At 38.3% G+C, this 17,921-nt stretch overlaps 1 protein-coding gene across 3 annotated transcripts in view; it reads left to right on the top strand.

The window, feature by feature from the left end:
* Positions 1-17,921, top strand: part of SLC9A9 (solute carrier family 9 member A9) — a 668,807-nt gene that overhangs the window by 291,203 nt on the left and 359,683 nt on the right. For all 3 annotated transcript variants that reach the window (XM_004754464.3, XM_004754462.3, XM_045088481.1), the window contains exon 6: positions 10,302-10,407. In XM_004754464.3, the coding sequence (XP_004754521.1) occupies positions 10,302-10,407 (106 nt within the window). The remainder of the gene's footprint in view (positions 1-10,301; positions 10,408-17,921) is intronic.

The raw sequence follows: 17,921 nt of genomic DNA, 5'->3' as shown, positions 1-17,921 counted from the left end.
ATGTTGGAAGCCCAGGTATAGAAAATCAGCTCCACAGAACATAACTGGAGAAGGTAATAGATGGCAACCTACTATATAAATGCTTTCAGGATATTGAAAGTGGATAAAGCAAGACTCCAGGTGTTCTGAGAATGGGATTTCAAGAACACACTGAAAAACCATTTGAAGCAATTCAACAGCTCCATGGACAGCTGGGGAACAGCTGTGGCTAACAGACCTCTCTGGCTCGCTGCTTTGGGGAACAGAATGGCTGTTTAAATGAAAGCAGTTCATTCCCGGCAATACTCAAAGACAGACCTGCAGGGCAGAAGTTTTGAAAGTCAGCGTCCAGGCCACACGTTCCATTTATGTGCTAACAAAGATGTTGCACATTGTGGCAAATTGGATTTGGAAATTTCTTGGTGAGTATTTCCTTAGACAAGAAGCTGTCTGGCTCCCTCTAGGGCTCAGCTTGGCTGACTGAGGTCAAAACCACGGAAGAGTAAGGCAACTAGAGTCAGTTTGAAGATGGCACTTACTCTTAGGGTTGTGTTAAGTACAGAGTTAGCACCTGTAGTGCCCTGAAAGTGAGTGCCTCCTTAAGAATGAGATGCCCAGAGGAGCCAGGAGAGCACCCACTAGTAGTCAATTGGGATTGGGTGTTCTTGCCCTACACAGCCTCTCAGTGGCCCCTTGCTATAGAATTCCTTGCAAAGTGGCTTCCCTCCTAGAACATGTCCAAGAAAGGACAGAGACTGACCTTTTACCTGGGTACTATGGATAAAAACATTGTGTTGTTCAATATATTATTTTGAACTGAAATGGAGACAGCTTTTTATAACAAGTGCTGCCAGGTTAGTGAGTGGGCAAAGAAGTGACTGGTAACAGTGGCAGAATACAAGAGAGGCAGGAGCTTGTCTATTCCTCAAGGAATTAGCTACATGGTGCATGACCTTCAGGAGCCATTCATTCATTCACTCATTTAGTCAACAAAATTACTTATCTACTGTCCACCAGAAACTATAAAAGGCATCAGTGAATATGTAGATGAACAACTGATAACCAGTGATGATCAACTTTTTCCCAAGAGAAAAAATTCAGAGAAAAATTAAAATGTTTGCAAGCTATTTCTCTGTTTTTTTAAGCTGCTTTCATAAAAGAAAACACATTTATCTACAGTAAAACTTCTGCATTCTTATATTATTTTCCAGTCCAGAAAGGATTACCATAGAGGGCTAAAATTTCAGATATGACAAAGCTAGTTCATGCTGCAATATCTGATATAATATAGCACCTCTAGAATTGTTTTCTTTTTCTTTCCTTGACTGACCTTGTAAACTACTGAACTGTAAAGTGTGGCTTGCCTCTTGATATCATATCCTCTAAAGTTCAGAGATCTTCCCACTGCAAATAAGATAAATCACAACATTTTTTAACACAAACGAAGAGTTTCTTGGTTGGTAAAAATGCCATTTCTGAGTAATTCAAGAGTAAGAGCAGCAGATTGACTGGAGCTGGCTGGGGGTTGGGGAATACCCACAGTCAGCATCGGACACACAGTTGGTGCTTAATAAGTGTTTGTTCCAGCAGAAGAACTCCAGATGGAGTTGTCTTGGCAATGGCTGGATATGAGAGTCTGTAGTTGACAGAGAGAAGGGAATGGGCTAGAAATTAAGATGACTGGGTTTGGATGAGATTGCCCAGGACAAGTCGGTAAAGTGAGAAGGGAATTGAGGAGGTATTCCTGGGCAGTGAATTGGTTTGCTAGGGATGCCATAACAAAGGACCACAAACAGCTTAAGACAATACAAATTTATTATCTTATACTTCTATAGATCAGTAGTCCAGGTTGATTCAACTAGGTTCTCTACTCTGGATCTTACAAGGCCAAAATGAAAGTGTTACTTGGCTAGCTCTTAAGAGAAAGCTGTAGGAAGAATCCACTTCCAGGCTCATTCAGGTGACCAGAAGCATCTGTTCCTTGCAGTTGTGGGACCAAGGTCCCGTTTCCTTGCTGACAGAAAGCTAGGGACACTCTTGCCTCTTAGAAGTCTCTCTTTGGCCCTGGTAGGTCATCTCCTGCATCTCAGAGTCAGCAACAGTGCATGGTCTTTCTCACACATAAAATCTGTGTGAGAAAGTCTCTTTTCTGCCTTCTCTTCAGCTGTATCTCTCTGACTCCAGGTAAAGAAGTTTCTGTGTATTTAAGGTCTCATGTGACTCGGATCCACCCATATAATCCAAGATAATGTATTTGTTTTAAGGTAAACTTAATTACGTCTGCATAGTCTCTTTTGCCATATAAGGTAATACATGCACAGCTTCCAGACATTAATGTATAGACTCCTTTGGGGGACATTATTCAGCCTACCACACAGAGTGATGACAGGAATGAGTGGATTAATGTTATGATATCTCTCCTCATGTCTCTTTTCCCCTTTCTCTGTCACATGCTCAGTGCTGACTCTTTTCAATATTACTTTTGCTCACTCTTAGCAGTTTTGCTAATTTCCTTAGAAAACAAGACTATTCACCCTTCACTTTGAAACCTTCCCGTATTTTCTTTCAGGGTTCTGATCCACAAGTTGAGAAATGATAGTATATGACACTATTTGTTTCATTTTTTTTTTTTTTTTTTTTTTTTTGTAGCAAGCAAAAAATTTGTTTGGGAGGCCCACTTATTTGATGTGACTGTGATCATGACTAATACAAGTATCTCTTTCCTTACAGTTGTTAGATTTAATGGGTCACAGTGATATCTTTACCTCAAAGTGTTGATTTCCTGGGACTCGTCCAAATTTTAGCGGCTTTATGACTCCACTGAGCTTTTCTCTGAATTCATTTAGTGATTTGTAGGCAAACCCTGTCTACCATGTTCATGTTTTAAATGGCAAAACGTGTAAGTAATAATCCTGATTAGAGAATCCTTGTATGATGGGGTGAGGTATCCTCTCTCAGATATTGGGCACACTGTAGATTCCCCATTAAACTGCACCATGGCTCATTAAACACCATTGGTGAGAAAATTGGGTCTTCGTTAAATATTTATGTTCTGTGCTAATGTTAAATTTAGAACATTCCTGTTGTAGGTACCTTTGGGAAAAATTTTAAAGTACTAGCTAAAGTGTCAGCAGATTTCAGCCCATAAATTCCCAAATACAAGATCTGGAAAACGTCCCTCAACCCCAGGTTTATTCCCAGGTTTCTCTCTTTTCAATCTTTATGTATTTTATTTATTTTCCTCTTCTCAATGCCAAATGTCATGATCTTCAGATGGTATTTATATACTCTCAGTGACTTCTAAGGACCTTACTTTTGGTTTTTAGGCACAAGAGAAAGTAAATTATTCTGGAACACCATTCAGCCTATTTAAAGTCAAGGAAGAGATGTGTGATTGTCAATGTTTTGATTATGCACCTACACACTGAAGAAACAATCTCTGTCCACAAAACACTTACATTAAAAAAAAGGGACTTAAATAAGTACAAGTACTAATGACAGAAATGTGATTCCAGATGTGTACTAGTGGAGTTAATGTGAAAAGAATAATTTTTCCTCATTTAAGAGTTCATAGAAATCCTCTACGTGTATGCCAAAAGAGTCAGCTTGTTACTGTGACAAGAGATAATAAGATCCAGGGAGGCTTACTCAACAGGAATCCAACATGAGAATTAAGTTCTGCAGAAAATTATTTGAGGGACTATTTTTTTATTTCTTTACAAGATGTTGCTTACTTAGCTTAATGCATAGAATATAAGTTAATTCAATACATACAACAAATGACTTAGGACAGTGCTTCTCAAACTTTTGTTGTCGCAAGCCCTTTACAACTCTTCAAAATTAGGGAAAGACCCCGAGGAGTTTTTGTTTATGTGTGTTATATCTATCAATATTTACCATATTAAAACTTAAAAAATTTAAAAACATATTTTGTTAATTGAAAATAACAATCAGGGGCACCTGGGTGGCTCAGTGGGTTAAAGCCTCTGCCTTCGGCTCAGGTCATGATCTCAGGGTCCTGGGATTGAGCCCCACATAGGGTTCTCTGCTCGGCGGGAAGCCTGCTTCTCCCTCTCTCTCTCTGCCTGCCTCTCTGCATACTTAAGATTTCTGTCTGTCAAATAAACAAATAAAAAAAAAATAACAATCATAGGGGTGCCTGGGTGGCTCAGTCGGTTAAGCATCCAACTCTTGATCTTGGCTCAGGTCATAATCTCAGGGTCATGAGACTGAGCTCTGCTTTGGGCTCCATGCTGGGCACGGGGCCTGCTTAGGATTCATTCTTTCCCTCTGACCCTCCTCCTGCCCCCTCTCTAAAAATAATTTTAAAAAGAAAGTAATAATCATAAACCATTTATATCCTAAATAACATATTTTATGAAAAATAAATTAATTTCCAAAGCAAAAAAAAATGTACTAAGAAAAGTTACATTGTTTTACACTTTTTTAATGCATTATAATAGAAGATAGTTGGATTCTCACATCTGCTTCTGCATTCAATTGCACTATCCCTCCTCAAATAGCCCCTGGAAAATTCCACTGTACACAGATGAAAGATTAAGAATGGAAAATGCAAGTAACATTTTCACATTACTCTGAAAATGAATTTGACCTTGGGGATCTTCCTGAATAGGTCTCAGAAACCCCCTGGGATCCCTAGATGATACTTTGAAAACATTGCCTTGGGGCATGAGGGCTTATTTCTCCCAAGGATCGTTGGTGAAGAAGACTATATTAGTGTGATTGCAAATAGTATTTTCTCCACTACTAACTCCGTACCAAAATGATATATCATATTGATGGCCAAAATAAAATTAAGTGTTTTAAAGGCTAAATCATTCATGATGTTTTATGTAACTTCTCATTTGGAATTACCTCAATGAAGTAACTTCTAGTGATTAGTTTCTAGATCTAGTATTGTTTCTCTGATCTATTTTAGAAGGCTGAGTTTTCTAGTTGTATTTCTGGAATATGATTAGCAGAGCTTGACTGGCAAATCCAATTTATGTACTGATTCTGCTGCCAAGTCTCCACTGAGAAGGTTTAATCTTAAAAAAAAAAAAAAAAAAATCCAGTATCTCAGACTGTATTCAGGATACCTCAATTTTTTGGAAGTCTCTTCTTGAAATCTCACTATGTGCAATATTTTAGAAAAGTGGGCAAACTTTGCGGGAGAATTTCCTCCTCCATCAACCCTCTGAGGGGAAAAAAGAAAATACATTTTCACAATACTCACTTTGGAATTGGAAAAATGCTACCTTGTTTATGAGAATTCCAGGGTTCTCCACCTGCCAGGTCTGACACAATTCTGCTGTGCAAGCCTGAGATATTTGATTCTCCATGTGTTGGGGACAAGTGTCATACATACTGATTTGCACAGAAAACCACAGAGAGCACTCTCCAGGGAAAGTCAGTCAGCAGTTTGACAAGACTGAGTGATAGCTTAGAACAACAAGGAAAAGAACTATTGTGTGAAGTTGTTCATGGACCCAGGCAGATCTTGTGCCAGTTTGCTGAGAGCTGCTGCATTAAAATATCTTTTGAAATTTAAATTCCTTGTAAAACACCAAAAAAATATGGGTCAGAAAACTGCTAATCGAGATCCCAGGGAAGGGACTGTTATTAAATCACCCCAAAGACTTAGAAGTGACTGAAAGATAAAGAGCATTGGGAAAGTGGTCAGTTACAACACTAGCAGTAAAAAAAAAAAAAAAAAAGAAAAGAAAGAAAGAAAAGGTAAACAACTTTTAAGAATCAGCATATGGATGTATTGATGGGATCCAGTAGTCATTATCTGTATTACAGGTCCAGTTATGCTTATTATATTTGTGATGAGAAAATGTTAGTTTTGTGCTATATAATAAGGTTGTAGTGGGGGATAAGACTCTTGGTATGATGAAGAAATTAATCAAAATATATTAATTCATTGTTGGGGCTTTTCTCTTGAAGAATGAGAGTTATCCTATATATGACCTTGGAAACTTTTCATAAATTTTTTTCATAAAACTTGAATCATTCTGGATATTTTCAACCCTCCTTTAGCCTCTAATTCATGCGTTGGTCTTCTTGCTCTCGGCAAATGATCTCGCTTCACAAGAAAACAACTTTTTTCAACCCTGCAGTTGTTCTCTGTCTTCTCTTGACCTTGACCCAGCAGTTCCCCTTCTTTTTCCAGTCTTCAACCTCTCTTTCTTCTGGCTTATTTTGTTCAACCTATAAATTAGAAATCTAAGAGGAAGTCTCACTTGGCTTTTTACCCCATAGGCTCTATTTTTTCTCTCTCCATCCCTCATCACCAGCTTCTTAGAAGTGCAGTCCACACCACTGCCTCATCATTCATGTTTGCTTGATGCAGTTATTTATTTTTCTCAGATTTGATGATGTTTGCTTGATGCAGTTATTTATTTTTCTCAGAAATCTCCAATGATTCAATGGCATTTCTCAGGCATCCACTACTCTCACCTGGAGTGCATGTTTGTGTGTATGTTTGTGTGTATGTCTGTGTGTACTTGTCTATTTAAGCATAAGCTTCTATGTGCGTGTATCCCTTAGTACCAATTTGAGAGACAACGTGGGTTTCTCTCTAGCTAAAAAGTCAGGGAGAGAGAGGGTGTATGGAGGAACAGGAGCCCCAGATGAAGTGTTGGAACTTGCCACAAAGAGATAAGTGGAACTAAAATGTGACAAAAGCAAATAAGACCAAATCCCTGCTAAAATCAAGAAGTTTAGAAATTGGATTTTATCTCCACCCCTTCCTATCTACATGGTGTCCAGGGTGTTCTCCCTCCTCATACTCTCAGAAGTCTCATTGCTTTTTGGCCAGTCTTGGACAACCAGGTTGTCCTTACAAACCCAACCAGGTATGGGCAGAGCTGGTGTGAACTTGTCCACCACTGTTCCAAGAGATTGTCTCCTGGGAAGGTGCCACAGAGTCTTGGACATTCTGTGTAAGAACAAGTCCTGCCAGTGAGCTAAATAAATGAATTTCTTTAAGAGCTCCAAGCTTAGCAGCAAGAGTGGGTTGCTAATTTCCTGACTCACCTATTCAATTCATTTGTGGTCCCAGCAAATATTCCATCTTGTAGGATACACTGCCTGGCTTTATTTCGAAGCTGTTCCTTTTCTTTACAGGGTAGATAGGAATGTGCAAAATAATAGCTTTTCTCTTTTGTGTGGGATATCACTTATGAAGTAGAGTTCAGTTCTTTGTGCAAAAGGAATTGTGGGAATGCCAAAACAGTTTTGAACAAAACTAGATATTCAATTAAAAGTCTTTCTCTCCAAAAGCCTGAAGTTCTTACTGGAAAGATGAGTTCCTCTCAGCACAGAGGGGACCCCATAACTGAGGAGGTGGGGGGAAGGAACACAGGTTTTTCTTCCCAATTTGTGGGCCTAGAACGTCTCTCTGGGAGTGCAGATGAGCTGCAAGTCAACTTCAGAGCTTAGAAATAGAAGTAACTACAAAGACAAAAGTCAACAATAAAGCTGCCATGATAGAATTTTGTACTTTATGAATAACTTTACTTTTATTCCACAGGATCCTGGGGAAAGGAAAATGTTGTTAATTAACAGCACCCCCAGGAACGCCTGGGTGGCTCAGTTGGTTAAGCAGCTGCCTTCGGCTCAGGTCATGATCCCAGCATCCTGGGATCGAGTCCCGCATCAGCCTCCTTGCTCAGTGGGGAGCCTGCTTCTCCCTCTGACTCTGCCTGCCACTCTGTCTGCCTGTGCTCGCTCTCTCTCTCTCTCTCTGACAAATAAAGAAATAAAATCTTTAAAAAAAAAAAACAACAGTACCCCCTCAAGATGAAGCCTCTTTGTTTTGATGAGATACAAGGTCTTGACTCTATCCAAGAAGAAGAGAGATTACTTAGCAGAGATAATTGCTACCTTCCCCTCCTACCACTACCTGCAAAGACTAAGGGTTGGAGCAAATGTGAACACCTACCCACTACTAGAGAGTACATCTCTGCCATTTTGCCTATCATAATTAAGGACTTATTCAGCTAGAATAATAAAATTTATTCTATCTCTGGCAAAAGGGGATCTAATTGTTATGCCAATTCATAACATTTTATTTCTGGAGTCTCTTCTATCCCAAAGCTGGTTTTTGAGTTCAATATTCCTTCCTCCAGGATAATTTTCAGTAAGTAAAAATCTATCTACAGAAATTCATGATGAATGTGGTTTCCAGCTGACTTGTTCTTGCTTAGGGTCAGGTTTGGCAAATATACCACATGTGTTTTTCTTGCTTCTTTTTCTCCGTTCACCCCTTAACTATAAATGTCCCTAAGAATTTTTTATGAACCCTCTTCTTTGTCTATATACTTTGCCCAGGTGCTTAGCTATTCTTTTAGCTTTATGTTTCATCTATATGTTTATAACCCCCAAATTCTGTCTTCTGCCTTAACTCTGTATAGTTTCAGCCTTTTGTTTCCAGCTTTCTTATTGAAATTTCCATTTGAAATTCAACCTTTTTAAGTCAACATGTCCCAAACCAAAGTTACTGGATTCCCCTGTCCACAAACTAATTTCTCTTATGCAGCCCCATCCACTAATTGTCTAGCATTGAAACCCGGAGTCACTCTTTGCTACCTTTCAAACACCAAGACTCATCAATTCTCCGTCCCAAGTATCTTAGACATACAGTCTCTCTTGCTATGTCCTTTCTTGACATTACCTTTTATATTCACTCATTAAAGGCTTGCTATATTGTAGGGCTAGTGACACACAAGGGAGATAAAAATCAATGAATAAGTGAAGTACAAACCACCGTGGCCAATGACCTATCAGAACCCAGGATGGTGGATGTGCTGGGTGAAGCAGGATGTACAGGAGTTTGTGGGTCTGACTCTAGGATTCTTTCTATCTCAGTACAGCTCATTTATTGGGAGAACATTTGGGAAAGCCTCTAGCCACATGTCCATTCTGCCCTCTGCCCTGCTGCCTGGGCTTTATTTCCAAAACTAAAATCAGATTGTCTCTCTTCTGATTAAAATCCTTTCCTGGCTCCCCACTGCAGCAGAACAAGTACCAAACTTCTTGATTCTACTTACAAAACCTTCCAACTCAGCTTTTGCTTCCCATAGCACTATTCTTTTATACAACATAGTTACTAACCTCACCGTCCATGAAAAAGGAAAGAACAGAAATGAAAATGCCCACTCTGCCTTAAAAATTTACCATCAGTATCATTCCCAATCATCCTCTTTACCCCTTTGGCAATCAACTCAATAGATCATTTTCCTAATGATTGCTTTTCACACTTCGCATAACTGTTTCAAGTATCAAGACACTGAATGGTTTTGATGAACATAGATAATCAGTGTGTGATTATTTAGTGTCCTAATGTATGCTCCAAGGCACCACAGACTATGTGTGCATAGAGTAGCCATGCAGCAGGCTGCAAGAAACAAGTTCTCTGGTCCTGCTCTTAAAAACACAGGGCTCATCTCTATAGATGAGTATAATCTTTAAGAGGGAAGGAGAGTCAGATACTGGCCACCTCTCCCTTCACAGGAGTAGGCCGTGTAACAACATTCATTCATTAATGCATTTATTCACTCAGTCATCCGTGCATCAAACACTGAGCATTTGCCAAGTACCCTGTGTTGCAAAGATGTGCCCTGTCCCCAGGGAGCTCAGTGTCTTCTGTGATAAGTTTTGTGATTTGATTCAAATATGGGGACTAAAAAGGAGTGAGCCAGATTTCTGCTGAGGAATTGGGGTCCTGGGAGACACTTAGGGAGGTTTTTAAAAATTGAAGAATGGGGTTTCGGGAGAACAAGAAGTCGTATGTGTGAGTCTGTGTGTGCGCATTTAGGGAATGGGGAGCATGGTAGTTCATGGATGGGAAAGAAATTGCTGCTCTGAAAAAGTGGATCAAAATGCAAAGTTAATTTTAAAACTACATGATTTCAGTGATTTGGGGGAAATTATGGTAAGTTCAGTGTGATTTGAGGCAGGCAGCAGTGGGTGAGCAGGGGATACAGGGGCAGATGCTGGAAGGTAAGCAGGGTGCAGATTATAGAATACTTGGAGTGTGGAGCGCAAACTTTCTCTGTAAGCAGTGGAAAGCCCAGAGAAGTTTCTAAGCAATGGAGTGGCTCGTCAGATTTCTTTCTCTTTCTTTCTTTCTTTCTTTCTTTCTTTCTTTCTTTCTTTCTTTCTTTCTTTCTTTAATGAAGGTCCAATGTGGATACCAAGGATGGATTTGAGAACATGAGCATTTAATGAATCCTTTCTAGAGGTGACCATAACCACGGACAAATCCATGGCTGTGTTTTAGCTAACTTTGCATGTTTGGGTATGTTTCCTCCTAGTGACAGTGCTGGCCATTTTCCATGAACTGCATGTCGACCCTGACCTGTACACACTCCTGTTCGGGGAGAGCGTATTGAATGATGCAGTGGCCATTGTCCTCACATAGTAAGTATCAGAACTTGGCCTCTGTTTTTTTGACCATGTGAAATATGCTTCCAGTTGGTGATAATTCCTGGTGGCTTTAAAGTGTCTTTTCTCTTATGTCACAGAGATGTGGCAATTTCTCATTTTTAAGCAATTGCTACCACAGAAAATCTCTAATAATGGGTATAATTCATTAGGTACCTAATTTTTAACATTTTAATGAGTTTCATGTTTCCAACCTATTACAAGATACTACTCAGGGGGTAACTTCTTTTCCTCAGGTGCATATATTTAGCTAATTCAATTAGAGTTCCTAAAACGAACATATGAGCTTCCCTCATTTCAAATCATTATCATTTAATTTTTTCCTTTATACAACCATTTTCCAATAATGGACTACTGCTAACCATTGTATTTTTAGTAAGTTTGACAAATTGGAGACAGAAACTGAGAATCAGACTACTCTTTATTTCTCAGTGCAGATGTAATGTGTTATCAGAACACACACATCTTTAAAACCTCATGTGATATGTGAAACTAATGGAACTTCGACTAAATGCTAATGTAATTTTCCCTTGATCCTGGAAGAATTTTCTTTTTGAGATGGGAAGTAGTGCTCTTTCCTCACCTCCCCTTTAGACACTTGCCATTTATATTTAATAAATGCCACTTTGGTGGCTTTCAGTATGTCAGAGGTCTCTTCTTGGTTTTAGATTAAGACCAACATTTTGGGCAACTGTCAAATACCCCAAAGGAAAATAGCTATCTGACAATTAAATGTGACTATAGGACTCAATTCAGGGTGTTACTCACTTCAAATGCATTTGAAAATGTATTATGAAGTAACAAAAGATGTTTAAAAGCCTAATCTCAGAGTAGGAAACAACAGAACAGCACTACTCTTCTTCTGCCAACTCACATTTCTTAAGGCTGCCAACCAAAGTTGCCAGTGAATTCAGCAACTTTTAAGCAAGGTCTTCAAATAAACTTGTATTTCACCTGGCCCTGAGAGGAGGCTTTCCTGTATTAAAGGAAAATATTGGTGAGTGGAAACTGAGAGCAAAAGCCATGGCAGATTCACAAATGCTAACGGATGCTTTTAAAGAAAACAGCAAGAACGATTAATTAGGACATCAGGAATCTCTGTCCAAGAAATAGGAGTATTAAAGGAACATTTGGAGTAAAAGTTGTTTATATCTGCTGAGTCCCTCATTTTTGCCTCCTGGGCTGCCAAGCTGTAAAAGGCCAAGCAAAACGAAACCACTAAAGCACAAGTGAGCTTGGGAAAGAGTCACACAGCTACAACCAGGGGAGAGTTTGGCCTTTCCACTTTCAGCACCATCATTCATAGTAGTTTCCCACTAAAAATAGACTCCAATGATGAAGGTTGATGCTGTTGTGTATAGATCTCAGGGGCATTTGAAACAGTCTATTTATTATCTATTCAGGTCAATACATGATTATTATGGCAGTGCCTTTTCTCTCACCTACTCATATATTGCATGACTTAAGAAGTGTTTCCCACCGTGGCAGGATTTCTTCCTTACTAGGGACAAGACACTTGTCATTCTAGCCAAAATCCTATGTTTTCTAAATTTGGCAATTGCGGTGTCATAGAGTGACCCCAAAGAGTTCCACCTTTAAAGTAAAAGGAAAACTAAATTAGAAATAGTTGGCGTGGAAACTTCCACACATTCAAACTCTAGGCTCTTTCTTATACCTGGTGCATCTGGACCCCACTGGCCTCTTCCTGAGCTCTACTGAAAGTGTGTACCTGCACCATCCTGGATCTGCACTATCTGTTCTCCAGCACTATCTGTGGCTGGCCACATCCTCCACCCTGTGCAGTTTTCCACGATGTTGTACCCTTCACTTTGCTCACTTGCTTATGTGCTTTTTAAACTTAGTTTCCAGCACACATGCCAATCTTTTTATATACCTATTTACATACACACATATTCCCTCTCCTTTTTATGCACCGTCACCAGATTCTTTAATCCAACTACCTTCTTGCTTCCTTAGAAAAGCCCTATTTAAAAGTTTCGCATGACTTTCAGACCAGAAGTTCAACGTTTGTCTCTTCACTTTCCTCTTCCTTCATGTGAAACTGTGCATAGCACCCAGAAACAACTCTCTGCCTGGTAACTCGTGCTTTACCTGCACAGAGTTCACTCCTCCTCAGCTTGTTTCTGCCTAATCAGGTCTTTCACCACCTCAGTCTCCGTCTGGAACCATTAGCCCACATGTTAAGTCCCTAATCTAGCCCTGCATGAACCTTTATCAATTCCCTTCCAGCATAGCAGGGCAATCTTGGGATTACACTTGTATTTGCCTTTTCTTTTTTTTAAGATAGTAACTTTTTGAACACAGAGTCTATATGATTGCAATGCATATTAAAAGAAAAAATGAGGGGTGCCTGGGGCGCTCAGTTGGTTAAACATCTGACTCTTGGTTTTGGCTCAGGTATGTGATGTCATGGTTCAAGGGATGGAGCCTGACATTAGACTGTGTTCCCAGTGGGGAGTCTGCCTGTAGATTGTCGCCCTCTGCCCCTCCCCCCACTCGTGCACATGCTCATGCAGGCACATGCATGCTCTTCTTCTCTCTCCCTAAAATAAATAAATACATCTTCTTAAAAAAAAGAACAAATGAAATCCCTTTTGTGTTTTCCTCTTCTTAGTTCTATCTTTGTATAGTTTTGAAGTTTAAGCATAGTGATAAAGCTCTTCTTGTATCATGGAAAAGAAAAGTTATGCACTTTGATATGAGATCAAGTTTAATGAAGAACTCAGATCATCAACTGCTATGGCCCTTCTTACTACCTCCAGAGTTCCTTTGGGATGGCCACACAATGTCATTTACATTCCCATCTCCCATCATTAAATATTCCTGTTTAATATTTCAGTTTTAGTATTTTTTAAATTTTAATTGTTAGTATTGTGACAATACTGTGTTCTAGCATTTCATTCAAATACATAGTAATTTAGCCACATTTTAGATTAAGTCAACTTTTCTGTGCTAGTCTAAGAAGCCAATGGGAAACTATGATACTTTTTTTAGGTTAAATGTGCTCTGAGTTTCAGACAACTAACATATAATCGAATTTGATGACCACAATTCTTATATATGACAGCAGGTGGTAGATGGTATCCCTATGGCCTAAAATGATCCAGAATTTTTCACTTTAAAATGAAAGTAACTTTATTTAACAAAAACATTGAAATTAGCTTGTCTTTCTCTGACCCATACTGTCATTTTAAGTATGTAGGGAATGCCATGCCCAAACATGTAGAATGTATATTGGTTCATAAACGAATGAATTCCACATGATGGCTTTGCATTTATAAAGACTGTTTAATAGGCTAGGAAGGAAGGAAAAAGACATATTGAAGAGGTCTTGAAGGACGTGTGTTTTTGAATCCTGAACAAAGACATTACTTTCAGAGGCAATATGGTGGAGTACGAAGAGTCCTAGATTTAAGTCAAAAGAGCTGGTGTCAGGATTGCTGTGGATTAACTGTGCAGTTATTACAGTTGACAGAAAACCAACACAAACTGTTGTAAGCAAAAAGGGAATTTGTGTTGGCTGATGTGACTGAATAACAGGAGTAGAAATGGCAGCAAAGGACTCACTGAAATGAGCAGGAACTCTTTTTTTCCTCAGCTTCTTCAGGGTTAGCTCCCCTACCTGGTCCCAAGCAGGCTGCCAACATCTCTGAGGGCTGTACCTTCCTTCAGGAGAGTGAAGCAAGCATCTTTGTTCCATTATTCCCAGTTCAAATCTTAGTCCACCTTACAGATTATGATGCCATTTCACACCCACTGTGGCCAGGGGAATGATCTGCATTCATTAGCTCAGGTCTAAGTCACATGCTTCATGGGTTTAAGAATGTACTTATTTTCAAATAATAATAATAATAATGTACTCATTTTCACTTGGAAGCATATATACTAATCCTGGGGAGAGGTGGGATATTGCACAGAGTGATATTGCCACAAAGAAGAAGTGGATGTGGGACAGAAACAAAACACAACCAAACCTAGAAGACCACAACAGTGACTGTACATGGTTATAAACTCTCTGTACTTATTTCTTTACCTGTGAAATATAAGAACAGTTGTTCTATATACATTACAAAATTATTCTGAGCAATAAATAAAGCAATATAGTTGGACTCTATAATCTTTAAAATCAATGTGATCTATGCTATATAAGGATGCATATAATTTATATAACCATTTATATCAATATCTTTCATTCTACTTACAAAGATCTCTTTGCCTTCATTAAAATGACTAAGGATAGACCTGCTTCTAGTGAAGCATTCTTTTATAAATATGGCATTTTATGATCCAAGGAATAATAGAGAATAACCATTTTCACATGTGATTTCCCCCATTAAGAATGAAGCACTTAGTTAAGGCATACTGTCTAAAGTTGATAAATCAAGAAATGGAGGTTGAAATATATTACTTAAAGTTATAAAGTCACTCACAACCAAAATTGATAATACTCCTGGGAGTGAGTTAGAAGAAGGGAGAGAGAAAGGAAGGGATAAGTTAACTCAAATGTCACATCGCTCATAATAATAAATCAATATATACTATGGATTTGATAAATTAAGAAAGGGAGGTATATCCATATTATTTGGTCATACGACAGTCATCAGAAGAACAAAAAACCTAAATAGTTAAAGGAGATTCTTTTGCTTTGTAGAACTCTGATTTATACAAAGGGGGGAAATGTAATATACTCTTTATTTTGTGTCTTCTTATACTGTTTGAATGTTTGCATTTGTAGTATCTATTTGTATCTATTTAAAGTGTTCTTTAGGTGATTAAGATATCATAAGCAGAAACGAGAAAAGAAAAGCCAATTTATTTAATGGCAGCAGAGTCCTGCAACCCTACCAAGCCAGAGTCACTACAAACAAATGATGAAGAATAAACCAATGAAAGTAGTTTCAACACACCTGTTGTTAAGTTGATGGTCTTTATAATGCACATGATGAATTGTTAATCACCTTAATATACTTAATGAACTAGTTATGTTACTTTATGTAAATTACTTAATGTCCCTGTGTCCAGACGTCTTGTTTATAAAAGAGGGCTGGTAAAAGCACTCACCTCATTAGGCGAGACTGAACATAAAACACCTAGGATAGGGCCTGACACATAATACTCAATAAGAATTAGATATTAGCTGCTGATATTACTGCCATTATCAGAGACCAATAAGGAAAAAGTAAACATGGCAGAAAAATGGGCAAAGGAAATAAGCAGGTAATGAAGAGAGGAAATATAAATGACCAGTCATACTGCTAGATAAGATCAGCTTCACTACTGACGAAATAAAACAAATTATGTTTTGGTAAGCAAATCTTCAAATCTCCAGAAGTCATGAAAGAACAGGCATACTTCAGGTAAATTGGAATTTGAGGAAGTGGGAACCCTTCTACATACTGGTGAAAGAGAAAACCAAGGGAACTTTGACAAAGGCAATTGGCATTACTTGTTAAGAATTATGAGAGTATGTTAATCCTCTGATCCACCTATTGCATTTTTAGAAATTTATCCTAAGAAGGAACTAAGGGCTTATGTAACTTTCTCCATGGAGATGAATGCATTGATTTGCACAAGAAATTGTACATAAGTTACTAGTTGGTTGAATAAATTATAACACATTAATATCATGTAATCCTTATGCAGTCATTTGAAAAATGATATACAAAAATGTATTCATGTGAAAAGATATTCACATTTAAGGAAAGTAAGAAATTTTAGAATGTTATATACAGTAAGACCTATTTTGGTTAAAAAATCACAGCCAAGGGGCGCTTGGGTGGCTCAATGGGTTAAAGCCTCTGCCTTCGGCTCAGGTCATGATCCCAGTGTCCTGGGATCGAGCCCCGCATCGGGCTCTCTGCTCAGCAGGTGGCCTGCTTCCTCCTCTCTCTCTGCCTACTTGTGATCTCTGTCTGTCAAATAAATAAATAAAATCTTTAAAAAAAAAACAGCCAAATTGTGTCAGTCTGTGAGCATATATATAATTATAACGTATTATAAATAAAATTTATATATAAATTCAAAGAGGTAGGATCATAGGTGATTTTCATTTTCTTCTTTTGGCTTATATGTATATATATATATATTTTATTAGAAATAATTAAGCTACTTATGATCCACTCTGATCCAAAGAATCCTCCATAAACCTACTTAAAAATAGGCAATCTTCACTTAAATACAGATTCTATGGCACCTGGGTCACTCAGTCAGTTAAGCATCCAACTCTTGATTTCAGCTCAGGTCATGATCTCACGCACTCAGTGGGGAGTCTGCTTCAAGAGTCTTTCTCTGTACCCCTGTCTCCCCTCACCTAAAATAAATAAGTAAACCTTTAAAAGAAATAAAATAAATACAGATTCTATAAAGGTTTAAGTCTAAAATTTTTTCTACCCATGAAAGAGCAGAAAGAGGTTGTTGAGTGTTCTCAGCCATTTATCTGCAAAACAGAAATATTTCCAATATTGTATTGAATGATCTACTTGTGAAATAATTCCACAATGTACAGATGCCTCCAGATTTTCTTAGAGCAAAAAGAAAAACCCCATTAAACAGCTGGCCCTTGGATGACAATAAATACACACTAGGTGCCTTTGTTCCCTTATAAGCAAATGCTTCTAAGGAAATTCAATGTAGATCATCAAAAAGTAGGGAGAAATAGAGCACTAATTTTCTCTTTTTAAATAAGAGTGTTATGCTGCTTAGAGGTTCTTACTGGAAAATGTCATTTAAAGTGTGATACTGGTGAATGCTTGGCACTTAGAGTGACTGACATTTTGAAAGACCACACTTTTTATATCCCATGCATCTTAAGCAACATTTAACATGGAAGTTAATGGGATGGCTGTGAAACTCAAAGAGCCATGTGACTAAGGAGAATCGAGACATCTATCAGGCACCCATTCAATAAAAATGTTCTGAGCATCTGTATATACCAGACATTATGCTGAGCGTTGATGATATAGATGGATAGGTACAGTCACTCGTCCTTGCCTTCAACAGCCCCTCACTAAAATAGGCAAACAGTAGCTTGTAACTATTTAATTTAATATGTGCACAAACCTTCCTCTAAAAATCACCCCATAAAGTAGTTATGTAGGGTTGGTATATAAACATATATCACTAAAGAAATTCATTATTTCTCTTGGTACCATCTTCTCTAGATTGCAGGCTCCTTGAAGGCAAGTTCTATCTTTCTCCATCCCCCACAACACACAGTTAATTATTTGGAAGGTTCTTAAATAATTACTGAAGGAGCAAGTAAGTATACCTTTTCAGATGAAGGTAGAGCCATTTTACTAATCCTCTCATTAAAATCTACTCCAGAGGATGGATGTTTAACATTCTTTATACTGCTTCTTCTGAATATTTGAAAAGCTTGTTAGCTACCTTCATTAACTCAACTTCCTCTTCCATTTGACCCGTAGTTGTAAACACAGAGGTGATAAAAAGGTGTCTCCCTTTGATGAGAA

Source organism: Mustela putorius, unplaced genomic scaffold, assembly GCF_011764305.1.
Source record: "Mustela putorius furo isolate JIRA1106 unplaced genomic scaffold, ASM1176430v1.1 tig00003834_pilon_pilon_pilon, whole genome shotgun sequence".
In the NCBI taxonomy this organism is placed as follows: domain Eukaryota; kingdom Metazoa; phylum Chordata; class Mammalia; order Carnivora; family Mustelidae; genus Mustela; species Mustela putorius.
Note: the sequence above shows the minus strand (reverse complement) of the source record. Positions and strands in the feature narration are given on the sequence as shown.